Source organism: Catharus ustulatus, chromosome 1 (assembly GCF_009819885.2).
Source record: "Catharus ustulatus isolate bCatUst1 chromosome 1, bCatUst1.pri.v2, whole genome shotgun sequence".
Taxonomy (NCBI): Eukaryota; Metazoa; Chordata; class Aves; order Passeriformes; family Turdidae; genus Catharus; species Catharus ustulatus.
Genome location: NC_046221.1, coordinates 105,739,440 through 105,752,731, shown reverse-complemented (window position 1 = coordinate 105,752,731; position 13,292 = coordinate 105,739,440). Strand labels below are relative to the sequence as shown.

Sequence of the window (13,292 nt, the reverse complement as noted above, 5' to 3'; positions counted from 1 at the left end):
GGGTAAGGCCCAGAAGGAGCATTGGTTGCCTCACTGCTATACCCACAGAGAAAGTTCAGCCACTGGAATACTGAGCCCTGAGTTTAGCAAAAAGCTCTTAGACCCCTGGGGGAATTCACATCCATCTTGGGGAGCCTGGGATCCTGGTATGATGCACTGCTCCTTCAATTTCTACATTGAAATCTCTATTCTAGTAAGGGGTACAGAACACAGCTGTTTATTTGTTCAATTGTTTTAATAAAAAATATTCAAATATATTTTCTGTTAGTAGCATGGTTTTGACTGTGTGTTCTCTAAGTTTTGTAACAGTGGGGTTCTTATTTCTGAAAAAACCCCAGCAAAGCTGAAACATGAGAAAAATCCTTACAGCAGTAATAAGCCTCCCACTTCAATAATAGTCTTTTCTCCTCTTTTGGAGTACTATTGCAGGATGAACTTCTCGTCAGTGTACTAGAAACAGCAAAGAAAACAAAGAAACAAAGGAAGGGAGCACGTCTAGTATACATTTCACCCTTGAATATTACAGAAAGCTCATAACGAATTTCAGATCAGAATCCCTGTTCAGTTAGAAAGAGAGGGGAAGGCCACTAGATGGTGGTAAAGCCCCAAGCCTTTGCTGTGAGATCTGTGGAAAGAGAAGTCCAGAGGGGCAAAGAAGGGGAGGAGGAGCCACACTTTGAGTACTGAAGTCATTATTGCTTGGAGTCTATAAAAAGGCAGTTGCACAGTAAGTAATTTATACGTGGTCAGCTTTGACTCTATGGATTTACTAATTCCTTTCCCTCTATTATTTTTCATCTTTTGCCACCGAGGAGTCCCCAGCCCCAGATGTCAGGGGGGCTGAAACTTCTGCTCTCTGGAGGAAACATTGCAGACAATGAAGAGGAAAAGCAGCTGAAGGAGCAACTCTGGTAAATAGGTACAGTTAATTCTTGATTGCAAATAAAAAGTGGCTTTTTAAAACTGAAAATTGTTTAGCATGATATGCTTTGAATTCTACTTGCAACAAGTCACTGACAATCAGATCTAAATGTTCCCTTTACTAAAAATGCAATGACTTAAAACTTTCCCTAAATATTGTCATTACCAGAATATCATTGAATAAAATACCCTTGATTTGGAAGAGAGAACTTATTTTACAACAGAGTTCTACCCACACCAATTCTGTAATCTTAAGTGTATCCTGAAATGCATGGATTTGCCTTGGTTAGGTGTTTAATACCATGCTTTTAAATGAGCATGTTAACACTGCACAGATGAGGTTTTTATGATACAGCTCATGCCAAATTAAATGTACAAAGGTCAAGAAAGCATTTAAATCTCTTACAGAAAATGTTTAGTTCTTTATTGTGTCAATATTAGAAACTTCTTTATACTGTATTCAAGTGAGCAGTTTCTGCTGGAGCTAATACTACATCCTCCTGCATTTCAGGGCTCTGAGAGCTGGGACTGGGAAAACTGGTTTTTGTTTGTTTTTCAGCAGAATTTCCAGGACATTCTGGGGAAGTATTCCAGGGAACCAGATAGAATAAAAAAACAATGAATGAAGAGTACATGAATCATTTCACCAGTTTTTGATTTTAATTTCCGAGTAAGGATAAGTAGAAAATTTCTGAGCCAACCAAAGTTTAATTTTAAATCAATGTAGAAATGTGGTGTGGAAGAGGTGGAACCTGCACAAGCCAAATTAAATAGAAATGACTGGTATTTATGTTGTCAAATTCTGCCTGTAATCTTCATGCTATATATTTTTTTTTTTTTAGGCAGGATCTTTTGCCTTTTGCAAAATGCATTTACCACACTCCTTGGCAAGCCCTTCAGAAGGAACAGAACGTGTTAGCTCCCAGAGATGAACACGTCCTCTCAATTCTATGTTTCTGAACTCAACCTGAGTGCCTTCAGTAGCAACTTTACTCTGCCTACTGCAAAGAACAAGTCACTGCCATGTGAGCAAGTGGTCATTGCAGCCGAGGTGTTCCTAACTCTGGGCATTGTAAGCCTGCTTGAAAACATTTTAGTTATATGCGCAATAGTTAAGAACAAGAACTTGCACTCACCCATGTATTTTTTTGTTTGCAGTTTAGCAGTGGCTGACATGCTGGTTAGTGTGTCTAATGCTTGGGAGACCATAACCATATACTTAATAAACAATAAACACGTCATTATGGAAGATGCCTTTGTCCGTCATATAGACAATGTCTTTGATTCCATGATCTGCATATCTGTGGTGGCTTCCATGTGCAGTTTGCTGGCTATAGCAGTAGACAGATATATCACTATCTTCTATGCCCTGCGTTATCACAACATCATGACAGTGAAAAGATCAGGGCTTATTATTGCATGCATCTGGACCTTTTGCACGGGCTGTGGCATTATCTTCATTCTTTATTATGAATCAACTTACGTGGTCATTTGTCTCATCACTATGTTTTTTACCATGTTGTTCCTCATGGTCTCACTGTACATCCATATGTTCCTCCTGGCTCGTACTCACGTGAAGAAAATCGCTGCTTTGCCTGGGTACAACTCTGTCCGTCAAAGAACCAGCATGAAAGGAGCCATCACTCTGACTATGCTTCTTGGCATCTTCATTGTTTGCTGGGCTCCATTCTTCCTTCATCTCATCCTGATGATCTCCTGCCCACAAAACCTCTACTGTGTTTGCTTCATGTCTCACTTCAACATGTACCTCATTCTCATTATGTGCAACTCGGTGATCGACCCCTTGATCTACGCCTTTCGCAGCCAGGAAATGAGGAAAACCTTCAAAGAGATAATTTGTTGCTATAGCATGAGAATGCTCTGTGGGTTATCAAACAAGTATTAAGATAACAAAGCCAAACCATAAAGAGAATGGAAAGGCAACATCTTCCTGCATCCTGTAATTCTGGTGAAATGCCTGTGGAACATTTTCTTCATTCAACTGTCATGATTCCTGCAGCAATCGGAAGCCCTTTCTTAACACGTGATTTTTCATTTCTTTCCCTCCACACACCTCTCTCATGCTGGTGGTTGGAGTTACTCAGTGCATCTGTATTATGGGGATAAAGAATATTTTGAATCTCATTTACCTGATTGAAGATTCGAATTTATAAGAGGATTATATAGGGAAAACCTTATTTTTATTTCTGCTGAATGCAATGAGTGAGTTCTGCCATGTGAATGAACCACGAGCCTCTTAATGTGTTTTGGTTTTAGTGTTATCTCTCTCTCTAGATTAAAAAAAATTAAATAATTCTCTCTAGGTAAAAACAAGCATGCCTTATTTTGATGCCCAGAATTAACAAGGAGATTATTTACTATTTCCTTCTGAAGACATAAAATCAGAGAAGTAACTCCAATTATCAAGCTCCACATACCTTGGTCAGCAGTTATGATCAACATACACACACATATCGGCAGTCCTGTATTCTAGTCATGACTGTTACTGTCATAAAATATGTATTGTGTAAGAAGCCCATGTTACCATAAGATTTTCCAGGCTGGACAGAGCACTTTGTTATATATGACTGTATGAGTTCAAATCACTGTGAAGCAAGATGTACCAAAGGTGGATTTTAAGGCTGAATATGAAGACTGAGCTGATTCTAGTTTGTCTGGTTTTTTTATTTGCCAGGGCTGGGGAAGCAAAGGGAGCACAGCCTGTAGGTATCTGTGTAGTGTTTTGTGGAGATGGAAAGATCGAGTGAGTGGCTGCCTTTGTACAGACATTAGAAGAGCCTTTTAACTGTGAAGAACTTGTGTTACTGTAGATTGCATCTTTCAAGTTGGGAGAGACAAAACAAGTTTGATAATCAAAAGGCATGGCAGATGATGGCAAAAAAAGCATTTCAAAACATCAGGCACATGTAGCTATAACAGAGTCCTGACTTTTACTCCCCAAACAAAGTTTTCCTCTTAGTTGAGAGGATTCTAAGCTGAAACCCTCATGCCTTTTGTGTGAGTACTTTGCATCTAGTCACGCTTTCATAAACCTGCTGTTCTGCAACAGTTGTGTAATGTGCAAAACACTGGGCTTACAAAAGAGGGAGGAAGTGCAGCTGTGGTATTTCTTGATGACCATGAATGGTGCATATCTTGTGGTGTGATTTAAGTTATGAAAAGATTTCAAGTGGTGGTACACTACTGACTAGATATCTGAATATATTTTGAAAAAACAAACTCTTCCTTCAGAAATCTGGAAGAATAATGTTTGTTTTACTTGGTTTATACATGCTATAAAACTCTTGTATATCAATAGAAGGTTTATGATTTATTCCATGAGTGTTTGATTATACTTTCAAGGTGAAAGTCCTTATTGGGTTTTAAGAAATTTTTTTGCCATAAGGGTGGTCAAACATGTGAGCAGGTGCTCAATGGTTGTGCAAAATCTGTTTTAGAGATATTTAGAACTTGACCAGACATGGTCCTGAAAAATCTACACTGAACTGAAAGTTGACTCTAAGTTTGAAGTTGGCCCTGCTTTGAATCACTAGGAGCAGATTACTTCCACAGGGGCCTTCCAACCCAAATTATTCAGTGATTCTATGACACAGTTTGCACATTATGACAAAATCATATTTTTTCTCCCCTAATTTTATCTCTTGTTAAGAAAAATTGGAAAGTATTCTCCTCCATGCACTTACAGCCTACTTTATGTCTTCATTTGCTTAGGAGAAGTAAGGTGCACCTTTAGCACCAGTTATACATTTTGTCTGCTTAAAATTTACTATTCCTCCAGCTCGCCTACATCTCCCTCTGACACGAGTGGGAATGTTATTTTCAGTGGAGATACCTTATTATGCTGACTGATATACTGATTATATCAATGCATTAGGGGCTGGAGTCTTCCTTCAGCTGTATCTGAAAATGGGAGTTCAGAGAATGTTAGTGGTCAGTAGTGAGAATCTTGCCTTGTTTCAGTCCATCTCTTAATTCTATCCATAAATATACTCTAAATTTTGACTCTTGTAATTATGAATGTAAATGACAAAAGGAGACAGTTCCACTGCATAGTGAACCAGCTGATGTAAATAAATCATTAAATCTTCACTGAGTATTGCAAATAAGACAATTTTGTACATAACTGTAAATCAACTAAGGGGAAACCAAAACTGTAATAGTTTTAGGTATTTTCTTGAATTGTATATTACTCCTTTTTTGTTTTGTTTGAAGTCTGATGTATAAACACAGTTATATGAAGAAACTATTAAACTGAATTGCTGGAAAACCCTACTATTCTGGTTATTCGTTGTAACATTTCCGCTGCATAATTCACAGAGAGAATATTGTATTACAGACTTTCACATCTCATTTCAACAGATACCTTCTTAAGAAACATTCTGAATGAGAGTTACAGACTAATACAGTGTATTTACATTCATATCTATGTTTCCCTGGATGTCAGCATCACATCTTCATTATAAGATTTACAGGTGGGGAGCTGAAACAACTTGAAAGTGAAATGAAAGCATTTTCAAAACAGGCTAGAACATTTCCTGCAAAACAGACTGCTTAAACTCTAGTAATGAATATAAAATACATATCTCTGGGATACCATGACAAGCTTAAATACGTTTCTTTCTCCAGTTTAGCTGCAGAATAAAAGAAACATTTAGCATACTCTCACTTCTGTCAGAGCCTGGAAAACACTGAGTGTTGTGATAGACTGGGACAAGCCAGAATTATGTAAGCAGGAAATTTGTTGTCACAGGACAGTCATGGAAAAATTAGTTGTTAGGCTGTCATTGCACCATGTCCCTACAGTTAATGACACTCTTCTTGCTTATCTAGCCAGTCATTTATGGGTTAGCTTTAGTCACTGGGAAAAAAAGGCTCAAATCACACTATTTCTTCCCCAAAGCACCTAATTTCTATTGCCCACTGTTTCTTTGATGACAGAACACTTCACTGCTTCTAACTCATGTGTCAAAATTTAAAAGTTGTCAATAAGCAAGTATTTTGATCACCCTCCTATTGAAGGTGGGATCAAATTCTATGAAGTCATCTGCATTTTAAGCAGATTAATATCAGAGGAAATATTAAAAGAAAAAAATCGGAATTCTTTCTCCTTTCCATGGCCACGATAAGGTTCTAGAAGTACTGGTTTCCCAAAGAGCCCTAGCATCTCCTGTAACACGAAATGGTAATAACTGGATAGAGCAAAGAACTTGCTTGTGGTCCTGGGCTTTGGGCTTCATGATCCTGCTTCCCAAATGGGCACAAATCCGTCACAAAAAGCACTAATTACTGAGTAGCAGCGCTGTTGAGTCTGGGCTGGGAGGGATGATTGTTTTCAGATCTATAATCTAGTCTGCACTCTTTGTGCAACCAGTGTCCAGCAGTCCACTAACATAGTATGGAACCCTTTTGAGAGTGGGTTGCCCATTCATTCCCACTGCTTAGGCTTGTACTTTCAGAAAACCTTCTTAGAATGTCACTCTGGAGACTGAAGCTGAATTTTTTGTGAATCCTGAGTGTTTAAGTGCAGAAACCACAGTAATTTCCTGTACACACAATCTTTAAGAAGGCAGCAAAGGTTTAAAAACTTTGGGAAAACAACTCAACTCCCTCACACAACCTGCTCTCTGAAATTGTCAAGGACTCTGTTTTACTCCAAAGTCCTGTTGCAGATTCTCCTGCCTATTTTTCAGTAAATGCTTCCTCTGTTGCTCATCAGCTTCTTGTGCAGAAAACCAGTTCATGGTGACCACTGCTGTGTTCAGGAATTGCAAAGGATGGTCCCAGTCTTCAGCTGTGTTGGTTTTCATGTACAGTGCCTTTCCTGTTAGGGAGGGTGGGTGAAGAAGATTTGGGAACACGGATGTGGAAGTGGGGATCCTCACATGAGGGACAGAAAGTCACGCAGGCTGTGGTGGAACTGCATTAGACTCTCTGCTGGTTTATCTCCAGGTGAGATATTCTCCCTCTTTTTCTAATCTTTTCCTGTGTTACAACCTGAGCTGTCTTGGATCCATCTATTCTTCATATAGAAGAGTCTGAGGTGTATGTGTGTGTGTGTACACTTTTACATACGTGTCTTCATCAGTTCTTGCTCCCAAATATAAAGTACAATCAGAGATGACATCAAAAGATGAAATGTATGTGAGAATGTGTAGTTTCTTTTTCTCTGACTTTTCTGTTCTTTGTTATTTGCTGCACTGCTTTCCTAACTGCAGTGTTTCTCACGTATTTTCTCTACAAACTAGCAACAGTCAAATTCTAAAGTAGAAGAAAAAAACCTCAAGTACTTTTTGCGTCTTGCGGTTTTGAAAAATATAGCAGATCAGTGTGACAGAACAGAGTTCCCTTAGAACCAGTTAAACTAAAGATCTAGTAAATTTTTAAAATTCTTATGGTCCCTAAGCATTATTCCCACAACAGTTTCTTTTTGAGAAGCTTGCCTAAAAAAGCCCTAAGAATGCATGACTGGCTGTGCTGAGCAAGGGGTGAAGTGTTTTCATCAAAACAAAGGGCAGCTCTTTAGGGACATTATGTAAAGTCTGACTTGTGTCTAGTAACCCTCTGGAATACCAGCAGACATCCCAGCAAGCTATGGTTTAGGGACTTGGGCAGCAGGTTTTTCACAGGTTTTTCACAATTTACAGATTCGTGACCAATAGCTCTGAATGAATGAATGAATGAATGAAATTTACCTAATCACTCTTGGATCTCTTTATTTTAATCTGCAATGTCTTCTTTCACAAGTTAGACATGTTTAGTGAAAAAACTATTTTTTTTCTCTTATAAAACATCTACTTGTAGGTTTTCTTCAATGCTCTGAAGTCCTTATGTTGCAAAGAAAAGGAATAATCAGTCCCCATCTTGTAAAGAAAAGAAATAAGTAGTCACCATTCATTTTCCCTGTGACATTCATTATCCTACTCCCTTATATTCTTCTATAAATTTAATCTTTGCCAGATAAGAATCCTGGCACATTTAATCTCTACTGGTATCTTCATACCTTGTTGTTTTCCTGGACTATTATATTGTTTTTAGCTCAGAGAGGGCCAGATAAGCAAGTGATAATCCAGATCTAGATGAAAACTATATTTCCATAGTGCCAGATGCTGCTGCCTCTTTTGTTGCCTATGCAGTATGCAACAATATACTTCCGTTTAGTACAACACACTCTGTAATTTGGAAAATTTCAAGATTTCTAAAATGCTCAGAGGAACAAATGCTCTCTAAATGCTCTCTAAATAAGCTTTCATTTTTGATGGCAAGGACATGCAAAGCTTATGACAAAAATACATGGTTTGGGGGTGTTTCTGTCTTTCCAGAACCAAGTATGTGCCTTGGCTGTGTCCTGTCTCTGTAGCAGAACTCATCTGCTGGACACAGCTTTCATTCCCTTGTCTCTGATGGGATGGAAGCCTGGCCACAGAGGCTGGAGGGACCTTGTGTCCCAGATGTGCTCTGCATAGCTGAGGATCAGGTTCAGACACAAACTTCCCCTGGAAGCTCATCATTTCCTTGGGAAGGGTGGTAAGCATGTAATTTGCACAGCTACCTCCAGATGGTGATTCATCACTCCCCTCCTTTCAATTAGGCTGGTTTTACACCTGATTAAAGCACCATGAGAAAATGGAATAATCAGCTTTGTATGCTGGCTCCAGATGATTTGTAAAGGCATCAAGTGAGCTTTTTTGATACTCTGTTGCATAAATGCCTTAATTAACAGTGAAAAAACAAAAACCCACAAAGAAAATGAGATTAATTTTTCTCTTTAGCTTGCCAGTTTTTAACAGGACACAATCGTTTTTGGCAGGCAATTAGTAAAGTTGCCCACAAATTAGCTTTTTCAGTGGTATTTTTCACAGATATTTTGGGCCTACTTCACTTACCCTGAAAATATGACCCTAGGAGTAACTATCATCTTTGTATCATACATTTTCTTTGCTCTGAACTTCTTTCTGAAAAGTTTTGTATGGCTTTTGGGTCAGAATGTGAGTCTCTGAAATTCTATACCCCCACACTTCACAGTTCTGGGATAGCTTTACACAGACATTACAATTATTTCTGCTTCAGAGGTTACTTGAATATTTTAAAGTCAGGGGAATCTATCCAGGATATTCTTCCATTCAAAGAATAGTAGGAAAGATTCTTCTACTTTAACCTTGTTTTAAATATATAGCAACAACTTTACTAGTAGTGCCAACATTGACCTAAGCTCAGAGATACTTCACTGAAACTAAAAGTAGCTCTTTCACAAAAGCCTTTCCCAAAGAACATAAAGAGTCCTGGCTATAAAAAGGAGAGGGCATTCCTCCTGTCTGCTCACAGAGTAGTAGATAAGAGGTGGAGCTTGGGCAAGCAAGAATTTTAAGTCCATGTTAAGTTCACACCTGATTCTTATAGAAGATTAACAGCATATTCCTACTGTGAGGACTAGAATGCGTTAAAAAGCATCAGAGTCAGTGAGTCGCTGGAAAATTGGCTGAAAGTCTGTGTGCAAGACCTTCACCAGGTGTGACTGAATCCCACTCCACTGAAGTGTCTTGTAAGGCATCTTTTCCCCACAAAGCCATAGAGTAGGAATTCAGGATATGGTGTCTCTCAAGCTCATTCAGAAAAGAAAACAAAAAAAAATTAAGCATTAGTAGAAAATCAGTGTGTCAAGAAAGAATTTTATTTATTATGCTCCTCAGACCAAGAACCCATCTTGGTGGGCCCCCAGGATCCAGGGTTTTGGCTAGGGGTCCCTGCAAAGTCATGTCATATGGAATCTGCTTAAGTCACTTGGAAAAGGTAAGTTAAAATTTTGGCTTGTCTTGGTCTAAAGTGTTCTGCTTGGTACTCATAGTTCGAAAAACAGGTGCTTGAATAGTCCGCCTTTCAAATGGCAAAGAGATGAATCGTGAATTTCGATGTAGTTCCAATGACAGTTCATGTCCCTGCATAAAGTGCATAAAAATGAAGAGGTAGGAAGTAAGTCCTTGAATGAAATCCAAGTTTTTCATCTCATAGAGAAACTACTAAATATTCACGTTTTCACATTGAAAAGGGACATTGGAGTGTCCACCTCTGAGTCTGGATGTGGATTTTTGAAGGAAAGCCTTGTGAGGAAAAAGATGGTATTTGTTGTGTCTGATAGTTTCGTTACACTATGGAAAGTTGAACGGTCCCACTGGTGAAACAAGAGGAGAAACATATTTTTAACTAATTTTGACTGAAGTAATTTTTAAGATGGTATCTGTAGTCTGTGGGTTCTTGGTGCTCCTGCTGTCCAAAGCAGAGGAGCTCAGCTTCCAGAAAACTGGAAGGATTTTAGGTATAATTGACAAGTGAATTTTCGCTCCCAGCTCCTTATGCAGCTCCTTGGTTTAGCCCGGTGCTACGGACATGTGCAATTAATAACTGAACTTAACTGTGACATTTTGAGCAATACACTTTATACTCTTATTTAGAGTGGGGCATATTGAAAATATGTCCAGTTTAATTGGAATAGAATGGAAAAGAGGAAAGCCACCCTAGAGCTACCTCATGGGAGACAGCCCTGGCAAGCAGACAAGCGGGGGATCAAAGGCCTGTTGCACAATGTAATGAGTAAATAGATGACAAACACAACATTATCTCTGGTGGACCTTTAGAGGGGAAGGCAGGCAATACGAGGAACACTGTGTGTATTTCAGGTGACCTTTTGTTGAAAATGTCAGTTAGAAGACTGCATTGAATTTTTAAAGAGGGTAATAAATAACTGGGCTGAATAATGAAAGGTTTAATTCTCAGGGAAGAATCAAAGTGAAGATGCAGGGAGGCTGAGCACCCAGCACTACACATACTCTAAAACTTTGCTGAATTGATAATGGCCAGTGTAGTGCCAGCACTTTTGGGTGCTGGGTAAAAACAAAAGCATCTAATGACATGAACAGGGCTAACAATAACGAAGGAAATCTGTGGTAAACTAGCAGAGATGATAAAGAAGAGAGTCTGTGGAAGCTGATATCAGATCTTGTCTTAAAAATACTACTGGCAGCAAGTGCCCCTCATCTACATTCCAGCCCCAGAGGGGATGTCCATGTGGCCCTGGAAGTCATTCATTTTGGAAGGAATACACTTAGTCTTCTCCATAAATAAATAGGAAGGTATTTAACCATCTTCAATTTTACTTTTGTTGTGTTTTGTTTTGCAGTTTATTTTTCAATTATATTTTTGATATTTCAGCTTGACTGGGTAAAATAACTTCTGACCAGAGCTAATTAGGCAGATATGTAGAATACTGTAGCATCTCCTTTCTGAGAGTCTCAAAGTATTTTTCAAACACTAATGAAAGAAATATCGAACAATGGCTGAAAGATTGCTTGCAGAAGCTTAGCATTGTCCTGAGGGTGCAGACATGGAGGTAAAGATGAGGAATTTTTGAAAGCAGAGCTCTAACATACTGATTTCATACTTTTGTGGTTAAGTAACCTTTCTCTTTTTTGCTTCTTCTAGTTTCTCAGCTGTGGCTGGTTGCCAGTGAATGATATCTTTGCAACAGTTCTGAAATGTCCTTGAAACAGCAGCTATGATCACTGCTGTTTGAGTAAACAAATAAATACATTGCTAAAACATAGGTTAAGGATAGGGAGCAGGATACTGTGACATTCAGAAGGTGTAAGTGTCTGGAGGCAATTTTGAACTGAGGGCATTTTGCACACAAATAATCCCTCTTAAATGCATCCTTAGTCCTCTGAAATGCTTGTCTTGGGTAGGATAGTCCTTTGAAAACAAATCATATACAACCCATTTTCTTTATTAATTAGTTTTAACAGTCACAAAGGAGAGGATTTTAAGGCTTAAGGATGTCATATTCATTGCTGCTGTTATCAATTATCTCAGCTGTTAGGTAAGGTCAGGTTTTATTAGACTGGCATTCCTTTTGTAATAAGCCAGGCCACAGGGGAAGCACATCTTAAAAATTGTACTTGAGCGGTTTCTGCATTTTCCTATGGAGATTTTAATTTAAATGTACATACTTTCAACATAATATCTGCTTTCATTTAAAATACACTTCAGACACAGAAATTTTGTAAGGCAGAGACAGGATAGCACATAGATAGCAAAGTACCTCTAGCCTGAGGAGTATCCTATCAGATACTGTAATTCGAATGTTTACACCTGTCTTTTGGTTTTGGCCTGTAGTGTGGGGCTGAGTAGTTCCAGAAGGAGGCATGCTCAGACTGTATTTCAAGGACTGTAAAAGGATGATGGTAGTCTTGAAACATTGTCTGTAGTGCAAATGTCTTGGCAAAACCACAAACAAGGCAAAGACAGAAACTTGTGTCAAATTCTCCCTGTTATTTCCTGTGAGAATTTGAAAATTCCCCGTAAAAAGGCAAGTTAGAATATGAAATGCTGTTTCTTAGCTTTGAAATGGAAAAATAGTTGGAAATTAGATGAGATTTGCTAATGACATCCACAGTTTTAAGCTAATATTTTGCTACAACTTGAGTTATTTACAAAATCAATGAAAGTGACTTTTATTCTACAGAAATCATTCTACTTGTATAGGGTAGGATTCACTTAAAAATAATTTCTATTTTCTTTACTACTATATTTGACCCCCAATTAGTTGGGGGAATTAGAGCTATTGCTGTGACCCTCTACAAGTGTTTCTCTGCTTGTGCTGCAGATGAAACAGCTTTAATTCAAATTCACAAAATATTCTGAGTTGTAAGGGACCCACAGGGATCATTGAGTTCTGCTCTTAAGTAAATGGGGTTTGAACCCACAACCTTGGTGGTATTAGCACCTTGCTCTAAACAACTCAACTAATCTCAGGGTAGTATTTTTTTCAGTTTTACTCTTTCACCAATCTACAGATCCAGACTAATAGTAGTATGGGTTAACTGAAAACCTGTTCCTTAAGTAATCATGGACTTTGATAGCAGCTCGTAATAAGCACAGCAACACATTCCTCTGCACTGCAGAAACAGACTGGATTTGAAATGGATTCATCCTGTGGGAAAGAGACAACCAGTGGTGAATGAAAACAAGCTAAGTTTTCTAAGGCTGCTGTCTTTGATTACCCACCTTATACATAGGCACTTGGTCTAAAATCCCCTTAGTCTGTCTGCAGTTAGACAGTTTGAGGGCATTTTTCCAGTTTGCAAGTTTTTCTTTGAAAATATCTGTAATTGACTGGCATGCACTGCTCATTAGCTTTATGGCAGCATTTTTGTTTTAGTCTCCAAATTCATAAGAACAGGTTACTCTTCACAACTGCAAACTGAAATCCCTGAAATCTGCAGGAGTGCATACTTGATGACTTGGGGACAGGGGAAACGTGCTTAGAGATCCCACTACTACATCCAATATCCCAGCAGAAC

At 38.6% G+C, this 13,292-nt stretch overlaps 1 protein-coding gene across 2 annotated transcripts; it reads left to right on the top strand.

The window, feature by feature from the left end:
- The first annotated feature begins 279 nt into the window (after positions 1-279).
- On the top strand, positions 280-5,214 carry MC5R (melanocortin 5 receptor). 2 transcript variants are annotated; one of them, XM_033077785.2, is made up of 3 exons: positions 280-727; positions 813-919; positions 1,764-5,214. In XM_033077785.2, exon 3 carries the CDS (start codon positions 1,850-1,852, stop codon positions 2,825-2,827), a length of 978 nt encoding a protein of 325 aa, XP_032933676.1. In that variant the 5' UTR covers positions 280-727; positions 813-919; positions 1,764-1,849; the 3' UTR covers positions 2,828-5,214. The 2 variants fall into 2 exon arrangements, with proteins under 2 accessions (XP_032933676.1, XP_032933666.1); XM_033077775.2 differs by having other exon boundaries at positions 280-911.
- Positions 5,215-13,292: the final 8,078 nt, after the last annotated feature.